This window comes from Rattus norvegicus, chromosome 7 (assembly GCF_036323735.1).
Source record: "Rattus norvegicus strain BN/NHsdMcwi chromosome 7, GRCr8, whole genome shotgun sequence".
In the NCBI taxonomy this organism is placed as follows: Eukaryota; Metazoa; Chordata; class Mammalia; order Rodentia; family Muridae; genus Rattus; species Rattus norvegicus.
The window spans coordinates 15,033,857-15,054,263 of NC_086025.1; the positions used below are offsets into that span (position 1 = coordinate 15,033,857).

Here is a 20,407-nt window from a genome sequence, read left to right on the forward strand (position 1 = left end):
CAGGCTGCTCAGGAAGTGAGTGCCTTCCCGCGCCCCCTCCCCCGGCCACGCCACCGCGCGCTCGCTCCCTCCCTTCCTGTGCGCGGGGCGGTGAGTCTGTGCGGCTACGGCAGACCGGAGGCTCCAGGCACGCAGGTACCGGCGGTCTGGGGACCCAGTTGGGCGGCGCAGTCACCGGAGTGCAGTGATTACAAGTGATTTTGTGTGTCTTGAGGACAAGATGTGCTGGACGGATCCCGTTGTGCGTGTGTTGCGTTGGTGCGGAATGTCCCTAAGTGTGCAGATACAGATTGCCTGCCTGTTTCGGTTGGCTTAAATTTGGGGCGGGGGGTCGGGGTCAACTAGTATCCAAATGGTTGTTTTTCTGTGGATTGTGTGTCCTTGTGGCTTTGAGCATCTGGGAGCGACTGGTGGGCAGATTGTTGAGCTGTGTTGAGTGTTTGCCTAAGTGAGGGTAAACTGTCATTTGCACTCAGAAAAGTGCCTGTTGTGCATGTTAATGCCAAGTGTGTCTGTCTCTGAATATTTGCATTTCTCTAGAGTGTTATTAGTGGAAATGCCTGGATGTATATGTGTCTGAGTTTGTAGGATTTGTTGGTCTCCCCTGCTATGAATGTGTAAACTTGTGCGTGTGTGTGTGTGTGTATGTGTGTGTGTGTATGTGTGTGTGTGTTGACTTCTGTGTTAAATGAGCATGTAGAGGCCCTAGGCCTGTGGGTTGTTTTGGACTGTGTAATTGTGTGCACATAGACCTCTGGTGTACATGTTTGTCTGGGTTTGTGGGTTGTCTGGGTGTCCATGTGGAAATATGTGTTTGTGTATACATAGGTCTGGCGGTATGTAGTTGTGTGTGTTTGGGTTTAGTGAACCAGGCCTTCCTGCAGTTCAAGTGTGGTTGCCCTATAGAGTGTGATTGTGTGTTTGTGTGTCTGCCCATGAGAGTGGAGCTGGGCTGCCACTTACCCTCTTGGTCATCTAGACCACAGTACTCTGAAGCAAGGTGCCTCCTTACTAGGGAAAGACACACTTTAATTAACAGCTGGTTGGTGGTAATGGGGGTGGTGACCAGTCCAGCCCCTCCCTCTCAGGCCTCCTCTCTGGCTGGGCCTTTTGTCTGTGTTCTCCCAGCAGCCAGTCCAGATGTGGAATGCCTGGAGGAAGCCTGTTGCCACAGGCTGATGGCTGCCTGTACCTGGCCCTAGAAGCTCTGTCCCTCACTGAGAAGCCTCTGCCTCTTTAGCAGGGTTTCCCACATAGCCTGACCTAAAAAGGTCTAGGTGTGGGGTGCTGGTCCCTGTAGGATCCCAGGGATGGGATGGAGCCATAGTTTCCGGGAGGCATTTCCTCCTCCAGCACTTGCCCCTCCCCCAGGCTGGTGGCCTCTCTCCAGCCTGCTAGAGGAGGGGCTTGGGGGAAAGGGGCCAAGCCTAGGTACACACACACACACACACACACACAACACACACACACACACAGAGAGAGAGAGAGAGAGAGAGAGAGAGAGAGACCAGACAGACAGACAGACAGATATATAGATATAGATACCCATAGTGTAGATTAGATCCCTCTCTGTGGTCTTGTGCCCAGCCAAACATGATACCCCTCTCAATTGTAACTCATCCTCAGATAGGCCTTATCTGCCCCAGACCTACTGACTTGTTTGTGGTCTCTCCTGTAGCCTCATCTTGGTATCTCTGAGAGCTGTGCCACTCCCACCAGTAGCTATTATATCGTGGGCAGGTGATGCCCCCCATCAGTCACGCAGTAGAATCCTTGTACCCCATCTCTGATTGCTCCATCTGAGGCAGAAGCGTTACATATCCTGTACAGTTATTGAGAGGGGGGACTCGAGACTTGACTTGGGGGTGGGAGGAGTTAGGCACCACAATCTGGTTCTACCCCTGCTAGGACTAGAGTGAGAAAAAGGGCAGAGGTTGGGAGGCTGGGTCCCCTGCTGTTGCCTGAAGACTGCTACCTTAAGTGAAAGTGAGATGTTTAAGGCTGGAGGTGATCGTTATCAGTCTTTCTAAGGTTCAAATATATTTAAAATATATATTTATATAAATGTATACCTGTATGTGTTGGCATGAGTTTATGTGTACCGTGTTTATGTAGGTGCCCATGGAGACCAGAAGAGGGCATCAGATCTCCCAGAACCAGAGTCCTAAGTGGTCATAAACTGCCTAATATGGGTGCTGGGAGGGAGCAAAACTCAAGTCCTATGTAAGAGCATTAATCATTCTTAACTACTGGGCCATCTCTCAGTTTTCTGAGTCAATTTCAGATTTAGTTGAGGTTTCCACAGAAGGAGTGATGGGAAAGAGGCAAGAAGGAAAAGGACCTTGAGGGAGTAGAAGATGTGAACGTTAAGAACTGAGAAAAGACGTAAGTCAAGAGGATTTTTACCAGGCCCGAGGAAGGGGTCAGAAGACTCAGCAAACTCTGCACTGCAAAAACTCCTCTCAGGGAGGCTGGGGACACAGCTTGGAGAGCTAATTTGATCCCCAGGATTGTGAACTAGTTACGGTGGCATACACTGTCCTCAGCCCATGGAAGGTGGGAGCAAGCACACCAGAAATTCACGTTTTTAGCTCCACAAAAAGTTCGAGGTGAATCTGGGATACGTGAGATACAAACAAACAAATGAAACAAAACCAAACCTCGTTTACGGGTGGAGGGCAGTGAGAAGATCAGCCTGCCCCATTCCCTTTGTAACCCTTCTGGCTTTGTCCCCTGCCCAGTGCCAGCTGTCAGAAGAATCCGTATACGTTCAATAGTATACTAACTAGTGAGTCCTCTAGAAGTGGGGGCTAAGAGGGCAGAAAGGAACCCACCACCCAACCCAGGACACACAGTCTAGCTGAAAAAGAAAACTGCAGCTCCAAAATATCTGTGAGGGAGATGCCTGTTACTGGAGAGATCCAAGCAGAAGTAGGGAATGTGACTTTCCCTGCTAGCATCTTGGAGAAATTCCGGCTTCTCTGCCTTCTGCCAAACTGCCCTGTTTGGGGATTGACTCTCAGACTTGGCTGGAATGCAATGAAAACAAGACTGTGTGATTAAGGGGGGGCTCGGATTTGTACAGAAGAGGAGGTGGAGGGTGGAGACCAGAGGGCAGGGAAGGGGCTTGGCAGAGTGGTTAGCCCAAAGTAGTGTCTCCAACAGACTGGTCTGGGGCAGATGCCTGAGAAATAGGCCTGCCTGCAGGATTAACTCACGTTAGGAAGGAGAACGGATCTGAGAGCAGAAGCAGAATAAAGATGGCTCTGTGGATAAAGGAGCTGCCAAGCCTGGAGACTTGAGATCAGCCCTCTGGCTCCACATGGGAGAAGGAGAGAGCCAGCTCTCAAAAGTTGTCCTCTGACCTCCATATACCCAAAATAAAGGAATGTTATTTTTCTAAAAATTAAAGAGCAAGGCTAGGAATGTAAGGTGAAGGAAGGTTAAGCCTCTGAGAACATGTAATCACAATGTAGGAAGGTAACAATGTACCTGTAAGCCAGGCATGGCAGTGGAGATGTTTGATCCCAGCACGCGAGGGAGGGAGGTAGAGGCAGCTGTATCTGAGTTCAAGGCTAGCCTGGGCTACAAAGTGAGTACCAGGATAGTCAGATCAGTACAGACAGACCTTTTCTGGAAAAAAAAAAAGGAAAAAAATCAGAGGAGTGGAGGTCAAGGGGGAGATACCTGTAACCAGGGATCCATACCTAGACCCCAAGATGATAGAACTTGAAGGAAGCCTTGGAAGACCTTACTGCCTGCCTCGACTTTAATTATGGGCTGGAAATCATCCCTCACCATTGCCCCAGCTTTAAAGTGACCAGAGTTTTTGGTTTGGTTTTAGGGTTTGGTTAGTTTGCTCACTTTGTTTTCTAAGTTACAGTTATTGTAGTGTTGGATTTTGCAGAATCTTCAAGGTTTCTCTTCCGTTTCGTTACGGATGTGTGTAGATGTGGGTGCCTGTGTGCCATCCTGTGCCTATGGAAATCAAAGGATATGGATTAGTGTGTGGAGGGCAGAGGACACCTTTCAGGAGTTAGTTCTTTTTCCCTTCAGGATCTGGGGAGCAAGCTCAGGCTGGTCAGGCAAGCTTCCACAGCAAATGCTTTCACTCCCTGAGGTAGGTCACTGTCCACCTTCCCCACCTCTGATTTCACAGTTCCCTAGCCTGGTACACCCTCTGTTCCCCCATGATGGTTATTTTTTGTCCTTCAAACAGCTGGTTTCTCTAGAGAACATGTCACAATCTGAGACACCCTCTTTTCTCCACATCGACATGTCTGTCAGTCCCAGGAGCAAAGCTTCAGGAGGACAGAAGACAGCACCTGCTGTCATGTGGGGAGCAGTACGATCATCTACTCTCAATCCAGCCCTGCCCAGGACATTCACTAGCCATTGAATGAATCTGATTTCTACCACAGTTTGCTTTATAACCGCGTCCATTTTCATCACCTCTCATCTATACAAAGGGTGATCTAGAATGATTAATTCTAGTCCCCTCTGAGGAGGAAACTTATTCTGAACATGAAACACTCTACTGTTTGTCTTGGTATTTTCCTGTTTGTATGACAAAATGCCCTGACAAAAGTAATTTAGGGGATAAAGGGCCTATTGTAGCTCATAGTCCAGGGGTACAGTCCATTATGGTAGAGAAATCAGGTAGGCAAGAGCACCTTGAAGCATCTGGACATATCCACTATGAGAAAGGAGAGACTCAAGCCCAGTTCCCTCCCTCTGTCTTTTAAAAAAATTATATTTATTGGTTTTCTCTGTGCGTGTGTGTGTGTGTGTGTGTGTGTGTGTGTGTGTGTGTGTGTGTGTGTGCGTGTGCGTGCGCTTGCGTGCATGCATGCCTGTGTGTGTGTGAGTGTGTGTGTGAGTGTGTGTACGCACTCATGCACACTCACCATGTTCCACAGCACAAATGTGAAATCAGAGGACAACTTGCAGTTCTCCCTGATCGCTATGTGGGCTTAGAGGTTGAACTCAGGTCGTCAGGCTTGGTAGCAAGCATCTCTACCTGCTAACACATCTTGCGGGCAGTAGCTCCTTTCCTCGTGCAGTCCAGGATCCCTTGTACCCACTAACAGAACCCAGTTAGTATTATCCCTGACAGGCACGTTCAGAGGCCTATCTCCCAGGTGATTCTAGATCATGTACAAGGTGGCCTCTTGTCCTCGTCCCTGTCCCTTCTGAGTGTGGACATGAGAGGGAGGAGGTGGAAGATAAGAACAAATACTAAAATCGTTCCGAAATCTTCTGACGGAAGTGCCTCGGTCATGGAGAGCTTGCAGAGCGCCCCTTTCAATCTAGCAAGGGGCCCTGGCACTGGCTACGATGGGCAGTGGGATCAAGGCCCTCCTGACTCAGTCTTTCTTCCCAGGGGACCAGTGATGCTGCCCAGACTGTGAACAGGGGAGGCAGCACTGTAGGGGCTGCCAGCAGCCGGGGCTGGGGAGAGACATGTGGACACGTAGCCCCTATGGCTTCTGCCTGCCAGATCCTCCGCTGGGCCCTTGCCCTGGGGCTGGGCCTCACATTCAAGGTCACGCATGCCTTCAGATCTCAAGGTAGGAAATGATTCAATGGTGTCAATTCAAAGGGAACAAGAAACTAAGGAAACCAATTGGTCCCGGAAAAAGAGAGAAGTCAGTGGGCTAGGGTTGGGGGAATTCGTGGGTTGACTAGGTGACCTAGATGGCTTTGGCAGCAGGGACCCACGCGATTCTTCTTATCCTTTTTCCTATAGATGAGCTCCTGTCCAGTTTGGAGAGCTATGAGATTGCCTTCCCAACTCGAGTGGACCACAACGGGGCAATGCTGGCCTTCTCACCACCTGCCCTCCGGAGGCAGCGTCGGGGTGTAGGGGCTGCAGCTGAGTCCCGTCTATTCTACAAGGTGGCCGCACCCAGCACTCACTTCCTGCTGAACCTGACCCGCAGCCCCCGTCTCCTGGCAGGGCACGTCTCGGTGGAATACTGGACACGGGAAGGCCTAGCCTGGCAGAGGGCTGCCCGGGCCCACTGCCTCTACGCTGGCCACTTGCAAGGCCAGGCTGGTAGCTCCCATGTGGCCATCAGCACCTGTGGGGGCCTGGTGAGCTGAGGATTCTGGGAAGCAGGGATATGCCCACTTCCTTCTGGAAGTTAAGAAAAACACATGGTCAGCACAATGTAACAATCATAGTAGGGTGTTTTAGAAGTCTTTCGAGCTGGTCAGTCCTTTGAGAAGCAGAAGATGTACATAAAAGAAAATGTATAGACTTATGTAAGGCTGAAAGTAAAGGGACATGTGTTTCAAGAAGGTGGACAAAAAGCATAGCACAGTAAAGTCACTAGCAGTAGGGCCAATGAGATGGCTCCGTGGATAAAGGCACTTGCCGTCTAGCCTTCCTCAAGTTGTCCTCTAGGTTCTATACATGCGCTATGGCAAATGCACATCCATACACATCCACACACAAATAAATGGAGTAAGAACACCCTTTTTAGGAATTAAGAAGTTTAGGAGGGATTGAAGGAAGGAAAGCAGATACTGAAATTGAGCTTAAAATGCTCGATTTTTTTGTTTTTTTTTTTTTTTGTTTGTTTGTTTTTGTTTTTAAGACTGAGACTGGGAGGTGGCTCAGTTAATAGAGTTTATACACAAGGAATTGACTTCAGGTCCCAGCCTGTGCACACCTGTAACTGAAGGACTGGGTGGTAGGTGGTGACAGAAAGACTCTGGAGGTCTGGATAGCCAGCCAGTCTAACCAGAATACAGCAAACCCCCGATTCAGTGAGAAATCTAGTCTGGAGGAGATAAAGCAGAGAGTGACAGGGGCTCCCATGTCCTCCTCTGGCCTGTGCACAAGTCCTCAGGCTTGTACACCTCTGCACACGTACACACACATGACAGACTATAAACCAGATGTGAGCCGAGGCTTGCCCACAATCCCAAGCACCTGGAAGGCGAAAAGCAGGAGTTCTGAGTCATACTGAACTACGAGTAGTGAGTTTCAGGCCAGCCTGAACTACTTAAGACCCCACCTCAGTGAAACAAAAACAACTAAAAAAAAGAGTTCAGTGGTAGAGTGTTTACATTGCATGCAGAAGGCCTTAGCTTTTATTCCTAGTACTGAAAAGGGAAAGGGAGAATCGAAGTCATAGAGATGAGTCCAGGATACCAGAGCCTGAACTGAGCTTTCTGTCTCCCATCCAGCATGGCCTGATTGTGGCAGATGACGAAGAGTACCTGATTGAGCCCCTGCAAGGTGGACCCAAAGGTCGCCGTGGCCCAGAAGAGAGTGGCCCCCACGTAGTATACAAGCGTTCCTCTCTGCGTCACCCCCATCTGGACACAGCCTGTGGAGTGAGAGGTACTCCTGTGCCTTTGGGGATGGGCAAGGAGGTTACATGACATTACTCCTTTGAGGCGGAGATAGGCAGCCAGGTCTCCCCACCCCAAAGGTCAGCTGGACACTGTATAATGGAGAGTGAGACTGCTGTGAGAGAACAGTGATTGAATTCAAGAGCTCCATTCACCTGCAGGCATGGGCTATAGAGGATACAGATTCTAAGAGGATGGTGCTGCAAGGCAGTGGAGTGACCCATCATTGCTGTGGACAGCTGTCTAGCAGCTGTTGGGTGTTCAGGGAGGAAGCCATTCTTTACCAAGAATTATTGCCAGATCACACAGTTAACCTGTAGAATGGTCATAGCAGCCAAAAACGCCAACCAGAGCTAAGAGTTCAGTAGAAGAGTGCTACCAGAGTTGTAGAAGGTTCTGCAAAACATGCACACACACACACACACACACACACACACACACACACACAGACACACACAGGCTGATGCAGTTGGGACCCCTCTCCTATTTTGGTTGCCTTGTCCAGCCTTGATAGGAGGGTTTATGCCCAGTCTGATTGTATGTATCTTGTTAGGCCATGTTTGGTGGATATCCTTGGGTGGAAGGAATGGAGAAAGAGGTAACTTCGGTCAAGATGTAATATATGAGAGAAGAATAAAAGTTAAAAAAAAAAAAAGGGTTGGGGATTTAGCTCAGTGGTAGAGCGCTTACCTACCAAGCGCAAGGCCCTGGGTTCGGTCCCCAGCTCCGAAAAAAAAAAGAAAGAAAAAAAAAAAAAGTCAGGCTGAGGAGATAAGTATGAAGGCCAACCAGAGTGCATACTTCCTATCCCCAGCATCCAGGCAAATATGTCAGGCCACCTAAAATCCCAGGGATAGGGAGAAGAAGACAGGTGATCCCCGGAGCAAGCTGGATAGCTAGACTAGATGAATCAGTTAGCTCCAGGTTCAAGTGAAACCTTGCTTCCATAACTAAGGTTGAGAACAATATAAGGAAGATGCCCAGTGTTAACCTCTGGCCTTCACACACACAGGCAGTCAGCTGAAGAGCTTGGGCACTGTCTTAGGTTTTTACCGCTGTGAGTTCATTCAACCATGTTCACAACACAACCAGTGACTGTTGGTCATTTAGGGAGTGAAAGAATAGGAAAGCCATACGAAGCACACAAACTTATCACCCACATACTTGCAAAGAAGAAACGCCATCAACCAAGACATTGGGCAGAAGAGTCACCAGACACACAGCAGTTCTGTATGGCAGTTGTCAGGCAGCTCTGGGATCCACCAGCAATAGGTGTTCAGTACCTCTACTTTGTTCCCCAGATGAGAAACCATGGAAGGGTCGTCCATGGTGGTTGCGCACCCTGAAGCCACCGCCTGCCAGGCCCCAGGGGAATGAAACTGAGCGAGGCCAGCTGGGCCTGAAGCGATCAGTCAGCCGAGAGCGCTATGTGGAGACCCTGGTGGTGGCCGACAAGATGATGGTGGCCTACCATGGGCGGAGAGATGTGGAGCAATATGTGTTGGCCATCATGAATATTGTAAGTGCCTCCCCCTTCCTAGGCACGGAGTCCTGAGGGCCTGTAGCTAGCCTCTAGGATGTCAAGGGAGGAGCTGTCACACCCTCACTGCTGATCTGCCACCAGGGGCCAGAACAATAAACTGGAAAAGGGAAGAGATCTGATAAAGCCACGAGCGATGGGCAGAAGCTTTGTACCAAAGGCCTAGGGACAGATGCTCTAGTGGAGGTGGCTTGCCTGGGCCTAATTTGCAGCTCGGTCCCCTTAAGCCAACCTTCCTAATACTGTGACCCTTTAATCCAGTTCCTTATGTAGTAGTGACCCCAACATAAAATTATTCCATTGCTACTTCACAACTATAATTTTGCTAGTCATGAATCATAATGTAAATATCTGATATGCAAGATATCTGATGGGATCCCCCTAAAGGGTGGCAACCCACAGGTTGAGAACTGCTGCACATGCCTTTGATCCCAGCACTCAGGAGGTAGAGGCAGGCAGAGCTCTGAGTTTGAGGCCAGTATGGCCTACAGAACTAGTTCCAGGACATCCAAGGCTACAGAAAGGAACTCTGTCTCAAAAACAAAAACCAACCAAACAAACAAACAAACAAAGCAGGTGGGCCAGTGAGATGCTTCAGCACATGAAAGTACCTGCTGGCAAGCCTGAGGATCTGAATTCATTAATCCCCAGGATTCACAGCATAGAAGGAGAAAACTGACTTCTGCAAGTTGTCCTCTGACTTCCCCCTTCATGCTATGGCTTAGGTGCACAAACACACACACACACACACACACACACATACACACACAAAAAAAATAGTGAGTTTTAAAAAAGAATGCTGGGCATCGTGGTACATGCTTGTAATCCCAACACCTGAAAGGGGGAGACAGATAGGCAGATCCTTCAGGTTTGCTGGGTGGCTGGCCTTGCCCTTTCAGCAAGTTCCAGGTTCAGCAAGAGACCTTATCAGAAAAACAAGGTAGAGAGCAGCTGAGGAAGATGCTAGCTGTTAACTTCCGTCTACAACACATATCCATACACAAGAATATACAATGCCCATGCACACACTCGAACACACAGCCTGCAGGTACTCCTTACAGTTAGCGATGCACCTTCACAGGCCCACATCTATGTGCATATCTACCTACATAAACACCTACCTACTCGTTTATACAGATAACCTCCTTGGCCAGAGGTAGTGGTGCATACCTTTTTTTTTTTTTTTTTTTTTTTTTTTTTGGTTCTTTTTTTCGGAGCTGGGGACCGAACCCAGGGCCTTGCGCTTCCTAGGTAAGCGCTCTACCACTGAGCTAAATCCCCAGCCCCAGTGGTGCATACCTTTAATCCCACCCTTAAAAGGTAAAAGCAGGAGGATCTGTGTGAGTTCCAGGACTACATAGTGAGACCCCAGCTCAGACAAAATAAGAAACAGATAGCTTCATCGCTCCACGTTCAGACCTACAGTCAGCCCTTTGTAGTAGCAGTTGGTTCCAAGACCCTTATAAATGCCTCAGTCTCCTGGTGTTTATCTCCCACAGTAGATGATAGAGAATTTCACGTAACCTCTTCACATCCTCCCAAAGACTTTAAATCAGCTTTAGACAGTATTAGAGGACTTTATTAGACAGCATTAGTATTAGTCAGGAGAAAGTCTGTGTGTGTTTAGTACATATAATTTTGTGTGCGTGTGGCCTATACGTGTATTCATATGTATGCAGGTGTGTGTACTTTCATGTGCACATGCATGTCAAGGCCAGAGGCTGACACTGGGTGTCTTCATCAGTCACTCCCCATCTTTTCTTTTTTTCCAGTTATTATGTTGTATATGTCAGTGTTTTGCCTCAATGTCTTTCTGCATACCTCGTGCATGCAGGGCTCTTGGAGACCAGAAGAGGGCACCACGTCCCCTGGAAATGGGAGTTACTGGTGTTTGGGGCTGCCATGTGGGTGTTGGGGATCGAATCAGATACTCTAGAGCAGCCAATGCTATTAGCTCTTGAACTGTCCCTTCAGCCCCTGCATCTTATCTTTTAAGGCAAGGTCTCTCTCACTGAACCTGTGGCTCACCAATGACTAGACTGGCTGGCCCAGTGGTGAGCTCCAGGAAGCTGCCTGTCTTTGTTCCCTTAGCACTACCACTATAGAAGTGTGTTTGGAAACCCAAACTCAGATTTTCGTATTTATACAGCAAGCATTTTACTTATTGAGCCATCTCCCCAACATGCAAATTTTTGTGAGATTTTTTGTTTGTTTGTTTTCCTCCTTTCTCTCCTCCTTTGTCTCCTTCATCGGGGTCTCATGAAGTCCAGACTCAATTCTTTATGTAACTGAGACTAGCCTTGAACTGTTTTTCTTCCTAACTCTCCCTCCCAAGTGCTGGTATTATCTGTGTGCCCATTGACTGATATATTTAGTCAGTACTTGGCTGAATCCAAGGGTGCAGAGTTCCGGGATACATCGTCATGCTGTCTATACTCGGTTCCTGTACTGGAACTTGATTGAGGTTCTGTTCCTCCCTGTGCCTCCCCCGTTAACAGGATCTATAATAACTAGAATGCTGCCTACTACAGAGGATGAAGGGTAATGGTAGAGCACACACCATATAGCAGGGTTTGAAGAACGAATTCTTGTTTCATTGAAGCAATAAAAGGAGACAAAGGCCAGCAAGATGGCTCCCAGGGTAAAAGTGCTTGCCAGCAAGCATGATAACCAGAGTTCTCTTCTCTGGCTCCACATGCCAGAAGGAGAAGACTGACTCCTAGAAGTTGCCTTATAAATTCACACATTCAAGATCATGCAAATATACACATATACACACACACTTTTTAAACATTTAAGACAAAGTTGAGCAGACTAATAAATGACACACACAGTCTGATAGCACCGTCTCTGTGTTCTGTCCCAGCCCCATATCTTTTTTTTCTGGCTTTCAAAGTTTCCTAAAACTTGCGAGGCTTCCTGGGGATTTCTAGTAAGTTAAGGATAGCCCAAGGAAGCCTCCCAAGATTCCTGCACTGCCTGCTCTCCATCACCTGGGTCCACTTATACTTTGGCCACTCCTCTTCCTACCTGCCCGCTTCTCCGCCATCTCCGGCTCTCTTGCTTCCACCTTTCGGTAGTGATGCTTACATTGGTACCTTCAGACGGCAGAGGAGTAAGGACACATCCTTCATGCAACCGATGGGCAGATAGGGAGAGGACAAAAAGGAGATTTGGAGGACAAGTAGAGAAAACCTCAGTTGGGACAGAGAGAGATGTGCTGGCAAACAATAAAGACTGAAACCTCATGTACGGCACCACCCGCCGTGCGCCCTGCCTGCCATCTGGACATCAGCACTCTCATCTTTGAGGCATGAGGGAAAATAAAGAAACTGCTAAGGCAGCACGGTTACCTAGCACCCAGCACACAGTTGTTGCCCCAAGAAAACTCTGATCGCTGCTTTTGCTCTTTAGTTTCGAGGCAGAGGAGCATATGCATGCAGCTGTGAAAGGCAGAGGTTGACACTGGCGTCTTCCTCCACCTTTTTATATGTATAGTTTTTATTTATTCCTTGAGAATTCCATGTGTGTGTACGGTGTGTTCTGATCATATCCACCTTCTACTCTTTTTCTCCCACAACTCCCCCACACATATTTCCCCTACTATGTCTCCCAATCTAATTTCACGTACTTTGTTTTTTCTTTTTGAGACAGGGTCCTCCTATGTATCTCTCCTTAGCTGGCCTGGAATACAGCCTATAGACTTGGCTCACCTGGATCTCTGTCTCTGCCTCCTGAGTGCTGGGTTTAAAATTGTGCCACCAAACCTAGATCATTTTTTGGAGGGTCAGGTTTTGTTGTTTTCCTTTAACATACTAAGTCCAACTAATGCCTTAGGGAAAGACATCAACCAGAGACACATCCCTGAAGAAAACTGCCCCTCCCTCCCCCGAGAAATCATTAATTAGCAATAGTTCCTCGGCTAGGAGTGGTGTTTCATGAGCCCCTCCTTCATTGTTCTCTACCTTACATTTTGAGAGAGGATCTCTCACTGAACCTGGAACTTGTAGATTCAACTAACCTGACTGGCTAGTGAGGCCCCAGGGTTCCACCTGTGCTGGGACCACAGATGGGCATGTGCCCTGCACCTATTTTTTTGGTTTGTTTTTAAATGGGTAATTGAACTCAGGTCCTCACACTTGCATGGCAAGTCCCTTACTAATTGAGCCGTCATGACTATTCTGTCTTTCACTGTTCTGGGCTCCTCTTAAGACTCTGTCTCTCTTGTTTCTTGGAGGTCAGGTTGCCAAACTTTTCCAGGACTCGAGTCTGGGAAACATCGTCAACATCCTCGTCACTCGCCTTATCCTGCTCACAGAGGACCAGGTGGGGATCTGGGGTGTGTCTCACCCTTTCTCTGTCCATACCATTGTTGCCTGATGTCTTCAGAGTGGCAGGGCACCCATGACCTCAACCTTCTTATCCCCAGCCCACCCTGGAGATCACCCATCATGCTGGGAAGTCACTGGACAGCTTCTGTAAGTGGCAGAAATCAATCGTGAGCCACAGTGGCCATGGCAACGCCATCCCAGAGAACGGTGTGGCAAACCATGACACAGCTGTGCTCATCACACGGTAAGGAGCAGGGAGGACTCCAGGACTGAGGTCAATGGAGCAAGTAGAGAAGGGATCATCAGAGTCCAAGAAAGGGGAACGATTGCCAGTGGAAGATAGAAAGGGTTAGGAACCTTTAAGGAGCCAAGGAGAAAAAATGCTGAGAACCTGAAAATGCCCTGACCATGCAGCCATTAATTCCATTCAGTCACTTAATCATGTATTGTCAGCATCCTCAAGACCGGCTAATTGGTTCTAGTCGGGGCACAGCATAAGGCTTAGGCAAGACTCAATCCTCAGAGCCAGTCAAGTTATTTTCAACTCAGCAATGAAGGAAGTAGGAAGGTCAAGAGGTCGAGTTCATCCAAGGCTACAAAAGACCTTGTCATTCACACAGGTGCACACTTACACGCAAACACACACACACTCCCACCTGTTCTTGTCAGCTACGCCAAAACTGAGGCCTCTGGCATCAGCCAAGGAGGCCACCCAGCCAACTCACTGCCATCTGTTTCCACAGCTATGACATCTGCATCTACAAGAACAAACCCTGCGGCACTCTAGGTACTGAGTCCTGTTGGGTGCAGGCACCACAGAGGGTGGCCTTGATCCTGGGGTGAGACCTCCCATGGTGGACAGAACTTAGCCTGCACGGCTTTAGGTCCCTTGACCCACCCCACATTCCCATTTCCCAGGCCTGGCCCCTGTGGGTGGAATGTGTGAGCGTGAGAGGAGCTGCAGCATCAATGAAGATATTGGCCTGGCCACAGCTTTCACCATTGCCCACGAGATCGGGCACACGTGAGGCCAGGGGACACAAGATAGGGGAGGATAAGAGAATCTGGGTTGGGTTCCCTTAGTGCCTGGCAGAGCTGATACCTCTCTCCTCAGATTCGGCATGAACCACGATGGTGTGGGAAACGGCTGCGGGGCTCGAGGTCAGGACCCTGCAAAGCTCATGGCTGCCCATATCACCATGAAGACTAATCCATTCGTGTGGTCATCATGCAGTCGAGATTACATCACCAGCTTTCTGGAGTGAGCATGGGCCCCATGACCCACTAGGTGGGGCACAGACATGTTGGGAAAGCTGAGTCCATTGCCATACCTAGCTGGTATAACCCTGAGGTCATGGCCTTGGGGCCCCTTGGCATGACAGCTTTTTTCTTCTAATCACAGCTCAGGCCTGGGGCTTTGCTTGAACAACCGGCCTCCCAGACAGGACTTCGTGTACCCAACGGTGGCTCCTGGCCAGGCCTATGATGCTGATGAGCAGTGCCGATTCCAGCATGGAGTCAAATCGCGTCAGTGTAAATACGGGGTAGAGAGAGCCTTCCTGCTTTCCTTCCTGGGAAGGGGAGGTGACCCAAGGGTGGGAAGTTTCACTGGACACCCTCCAGGGGAAGCAGAGGGACAGGACAGCAGGAAATGGGATGAAATGAACTCCCTGGTTCCTGTAGGGATGCAGGAGGACCAAAGCATGTGGAATATCATGCCAAGCAAGCCAACAAAGATTGAGAATAAGAACATAGTTTTGAGCTTGGGGAAGAGACTCAGTCAGGAAGGGGTTCGCTTTGCAAGCCTAAGGTATGACTGACAGAACCATATATAACCTTGACGTGGTGGTGAGTGTGTACAAACCAGGCTTTGGAGCAGGGGTCTGTAGATTCCTGGGGCTGGCTCACTGGCTGGCCAGCCCACTTGGTCATTTTCAGAGAAGGAACAACAGCCGAGGTTGACCTCGGGCCTTAACGTGCCTGTGTGCCATGCACGTTCAAGTGCCTGTATTCACATATTTGCACACACTTGCACACACACACACAGTAGGATGGCTTATATGTCTGGACAACTAATTTGAGGGCTTGATTAAGTGCCCCCTAAAGGCCACTTGTGGGCTGCAACAATATGTGGGTTCTAAGACCTTCAACTAGTTAATTATGAGCAACGTATGCAGATTCCTGGTGAAATGGTTTCCCTAGAAATGGGGCTACTACTTTACTTGCCATGAACTGGAGAGAACCTTCCAGGGACTCTGACCAACTCCCTTACCTTCCCTGAGGCTCAGACGCAAAGTTTCATCTTGGCATTAGTAAATAAGCTAGGGCAAGGGTTTGTGTGTTGGAGTTGGTGGGGAGGCTCACACCTTTAATCCCAGCACTCAGGAGGCAGCGTGGACCTCTGTGATTCTGAAGTCAGTCTGCTCCTCTGACTTTGTAACGTAACAAATTCCAGGCCTGCCAGTGCTATATGCAATGAGAGTCCATCTCAAAAATAGGAGCTAAGTAACTGGAAAGAGAACTCAGTGTGTAAGAGCACTTGCTACATAAACACAAGTGTCTGAGTTCAAAATTCAAGCACCCACATGAATCCCTAGTACCCCTAAGTGCCGTGGTGGGGTAGACAGGCTACTGGGACTTCCTAGCACTTCGTGCAGTGAGAGACCATGTCTCAAGGGAATGAGGCAGAAAGAGGTATGTGATGCACCAGAAGAAAAAGAAGTGAGTTGGTATGCAGAGGACCCCACTCCCAGCTTTCCCTCCCCATCCCTGGAAGCTGAAGATCTGCTGGCTTCCTATGTTGGTGACAGTTCAGCCAGTTAGCCCCTCCTCTGCCCAGCTCCATCATTTCCTTAATCACACTCTGATCCACTTCGGCCTTATCCTAGTGAGCCTAGCCCAGCTCCAATCTTCCACACTCTCCACGGGAAGCCTCTGCATTTACATAGCTATTCCCAAGATTGGTGCAAAAGAGGCCAGATGACCATCAAACTGCTCCTCACTTCCTCTCACCAAGAAAACCCTGAAGCAAGCAGTATTTTGACATATTTACTTTATTTCTTTTTTAAGACAGGGTCTCAGCTGTCCTGGAATTTGCTATGTAGGCCAGGCTGGCCTCATCCTCACAGAGATCCACTTTCTGGGATCAGCCATCTGTGCCACTGTGCACTGCCAGACATTTTTACTCTTGTCCCACCCCAACTTTAATTTTGCTCGTCACCCCAGCACCTTCTAAGGAATTCTGGGCCCACCTGTGAATGTCTTCTGTGTCTTGGAACTTAACAAGGATGATAGTAGCTGATGCTTACTGAGAATTTCCTATTTCCTATGAACCAAGCATGTGGTATACATAATCTCATTTAAACTTCCAATAAACAGTACCCTAAGCAATAGATGAACAGATGGGGCTTCAGGAGGGTAGTGCACGTGTGTGTGTGTGTGTGTGTGTGTATCTACATGTGTGCAAGCGTGCTACAATTGTAAGAACACAAACTGTTGTACTTTGTACTTTAAGTCAACATTTTGCTTCAGCGTTGAAAATTTTCTTTTATACATTATATGGAAGGCATACATACATGTGGAAGCCAAAGAATTGCCTTTGGGAGTCAGATCTCCTGCCATAGGTTCCAAGGATCGGATTCACGTCATCAGGGTGGTTTTACCTACTAAGCTGTCTTGCCAGCTTAGCTATCTGTTTGTCTCTATCGCCCAGTCTCTTTTAGATTTATTTGTATTAGTTATGTGTTTGTGTGCATGTGTGTTCGTATACATAGAACTGTAGAAGCCAGACGAGGAGCATCAGATCCCTCAGAGCTGGAGTTGCTGGTGTTTGTGAGCTGGGACCCAAACTCTGGTCCTCAAAATAAGCAGCGAGTGCTGTTAACCGCTAACCCATCTCTCTACACCAACACCCCACGCCTAGGCGATTCCGTCTCCATATTTTACTTATGCTTATGTGATGAGTACTTTATTGACTGAGCTATCTCCCCAGACTCTGAATCTTTTATTTTTGAATAAAACTTATTCTTGACATAGTAAAAATCATTTACTACATGGAAACTAGTTGATAGGAGTTAGGCTGAGTTGGTATTGTGCTTGCATTTATGAAGGCTGGGTTCTATCTAAGCACATTTGAGGTAAAAGGTCAGAAGTTTAAAGTCATCGTTGGCCACACAGTCTGATGAAGGCTAGTCTGGGATACAGACAATCCTTGCTAAAGAATTAGAATAATTGTGTGTAGAGTTTAATTCCTGGTCTAGCATTATCTGTGTTCATTGTTATCCAGTCAGAGGACATTTATATAAGCTGTCTCATTGATATTGTCAGAAAATGGGCCTAGATAAGGGCTGTGAATTCCATGTCAGTACAAAGTTGAAATCTGGAGTAGCCTAGGAGTTATTACATGTACAACAGTGTCTCCTTGTGAGGCAGAGGTCAAAAGCAGGGCTGGAATAAGTACATCTTAAGGAGTGTCCGAAATGGGGTTGAAGCTGAAGTGGTTTCATATTTTTATACACGGCCATGAAAATACAAGTCGGGTGAAGACAGAAAACATGGCATGTCTCTGTGAGGGGCAGAAATCAGGTACTCTCTAGAGAGAACTGTTGTTTAAAGAGTGCTTTTGAAATGTGCGTACAGGTATCTCTTCAGCTGACCCTAGAAGGGTACCTACTTATAACCATTGCTTAGTTCAAATCCAGATCTTCAAATCCAAGTCTCTCATCAGCCTGGAACTCAGGGATTGACTTGGAAGGGTTTTATTCAGAGAGGATTGCAGATGAATCCTTGGATGGAATGATTCTGAGAGGGTAGGAAGTAGGCTACAGTGAAATTTCACTGTGCCTGATCCTGGTGAGGCTTCTCTCCAGGGATACTAACCTTGACCTAAAGAGTCAAAACAACTTTCTGGACTGCTTCAGTTTTGTACAACAAATAAATGACCTGAGCCAGCCCAAGCAGGATTCAGAGGAAGTAGAGGAATGACCCCACAAATCCTACCTGGTCTTGAACCTGCCATACATTTTATCAGCTGAAAAAAACTACGAATGAAATTCTTGTCCTGTGCCAGCCCTGACTTTTCAAATTGTTCTCTCCTGTGTTGCTTCACTGGCCCTCCAAAAGTGAAAATCCCTGCTGTCTTCCATAGTAGGTCCCAGATTTGGGAAGAACCTGAAGTCTGTAAAATTCAATGTCCATTTCAAAGGTCTGGGTTAGACTAGGCTGTAAGTGGTGTGACACCTAGCTAGTGACTTTTCCTCTTTTCTGTCATAATACATTTATTTATTTTGGGCGTGTTTATTCCACAACATGTGTGTGGAGGTCACAGGACAATTTCAGGAGTCACTCCCTCCTTTCACCATGTGGATCCTAGGGATGGAATTCAGGTCTTCAGGCTTGGCAGCAAATGCCTCTACCTGATGAGCCATCTTTATGTCCTTGAGGGATGCTATCTTTCCACAGCATGGTTTTCTTGCACCCAAATAAATATCACAATGCTCAAAGGAGGTTTTGTAGCAACTATAAACTGTTCTATACATACTGACAAAAGAGAAGCATCAGGCCATGATCCCAAAGGGGGATCATTAGGACCCAGGAAAGTGCTGGGTCCCCCAAGGCAAGCCTGTGAGATGACAATGAGCCTGAGTGGTCTCTTCCACTCTGCAGGAGGTCTGCAGTGAACTGTGGTGTCTGAGCAAGAGCAATCGGTGCATCACCAATAGCATCCCAGCTGCTGAGGGAACACTGTGCCAAACACACACTATCGACAAAGGGGTGAGCACCACCAACAGCTTTCCCCTGGGCCCTGCTGCCCCGCCCGAGCCCACCGCCCCTAGCACCCCAAGCCACGCCCCTCATTTGTTTAAATACTGTGGTGATTCAAGCTGTCCTGCAGTATATCAGACTCCCTGCATTCAGATCCAGCCTTTCCTCATGTCGTACACCCCCATTCCAGAGTGGACTGCACCTGTAATTTGGGGGATGGCTGACAGAAGAGAAGCACTGAACCCAGAGTTCTGTAAAGTCAAACTCCTCCCTTTCCTCCCCTCCTCCTCTCCCATCTTTTCCCCAGTGGTGCTACAAACGAGTGTGTGTCCCCTTTGGGTCTCGACCAGAGGGTGTAGACGGGGCCTGGGGCCCATGGACTCCATGGGGTGACTGCAGCAGGTCATGTGGCGGTGGTGTGTCATCTTCCAGTCGTCACTGCGACAGTCCCAGGTCAGCCCTTGAGACCCTCTCCCAACAGTGAGGCAACCTCCAACCTCATCACCCACTGCCTCATCTCCCTCCATTGTCCCCTGCTTCTTCCAGGCCAACCATTGGGGGCAAGTACTGTCTGGGCGAGAGACGGAGGCACCGGTCCTGCAACACCAATGTGAGTTTTCCAAGGAACCCTTCAAGCTCCATGGTCCTGTCCCAGCCAACCTTCATTGCCTTCCCTGTCTATCTATCACCCTACCTCTACACAAGCACCTCCCTTATCATCTAGTCTTCAAACTGTTTCACTATAGAAATAAGCTCCCTTAAAATAATTACCCTCACTCTTGCCACCCACTCCAAATACAGTGTCTTCACTCTTCTCAGTTCAATTACCCTCAGAATCCAGCCCCTGCTCACTGCTATCCATCAAAGCCTGATTGAGCTTACTCTCACCAAACTGACCTCTCACCCAGGTTCTCTCTCCTTTTGAAGTCCATTTTGAGTGTGTTGCCCTCTGGAGCTTCCTACTTGCTTCCTCCTCAAATATTGGAGTTCCTTTTGGTTGAGGATGGATCCATTACCTAATGATGAAGATGTTTAGATGTGCAGGCCAACGAGCCAGAGAAAGGGATGCTCAGAAGTCAGGAAAAGCTGCTTTAGGAATGGGCAGTGGCCTTTGAGGTCCCCTGTGTAGGAATTATCAGAGCATTTCTCTGCCCCTCACATTAAAAAAGGACTCAGTATTTGCTCCCAAACCAGCTCTATCTTATACCTCCTGTCTCAAGAAAAGTATGAACTCAGGACCCAGGCATCTACCTCCAGCTCAGACTTAATATCACCCAGTTCACATATCATAAGCCAGGTATGGTGGTACACACCTGTGACACTGGCACTTGGCTGAGGCAGGAGGATTACAAGTTTGGCCTATGTACAGTAAGAGCCTGTCTCAAAAATAAATACACAGGGGCTGGGG

At 48.3% G+C, this 20,407-nt stretch overlaps 1 protein-coding gene across 8 annotated transcripts in view; it reads left to right on the plus strand.

Annotated features, from left to right (window-relative positions):
* Positions 1–2: 2 nt before the first annotated feature.
* Positions 3–20,407, plus strand: part of Adamts10 (ADAM metallopeptidase with thrombospondin type 1 motif, 10) — a 29,942-nt gene continuing 9,537 nt past the window's right edge. For 4 of the 8 annotated variants that reach the window (XR_005486613.2, XM_039079031.2, XM_063263434.1 and 1 more), the window contains exons 1-14: positions 3–135; positions 5,384–5,570; positions 5,750–6,096; positions 7,198–7,354; positions 8,667–8,884; positions 13,148–13,231; positions 13,335–13,480; positions 13,980–14,023; positions 14,155–14,260; positions 14,351–14,497; positions 14,639–14,780; positions 18,901–19,008; positions 19,307–19,452; positions 19,546–19,609. Coding sequence is in view for 7 of the 8 variants with exons in the window: in XM_039079031.2 (XP_038934959.1) it covers positions 5,483–5,570; positions 5,750–6,096; positions 7,198–7,354; positions 8,667–8,884; positions 13,148–13,231; positions 13,335–13,480; positions 13,980–14,023; positions 14,155–14,260; positions 14,351–14,497; positions 14,639–14,780; positions 18,901–19,008; positions 19,307–19,452; positions 19,546–19,609 (1,797 nt within the window). In the remaining variant the exon portion in view is untranslated. Of the gene's footprint in view, positions 136–5,383; positions 5,571–5,749; positions 6,097–7,197; positions 7,355–8,666; positions 8,885–13,147; positions 13,232–13,334; positions 13,481–13,979; positions 14,024–14,154; positions 14,261–14,350; positions 14,498–14,638; positions 14,781–18,900; positions 19,009–19,306; positions 19,453–19,545; positions 19,610–20,407 lie in introns of those variants that run through there. The other 4 variants (XM_039079032.2, NM_001271445.1, XM_017594822.2 and 1 more) reach the window with 4 other exon arrangements.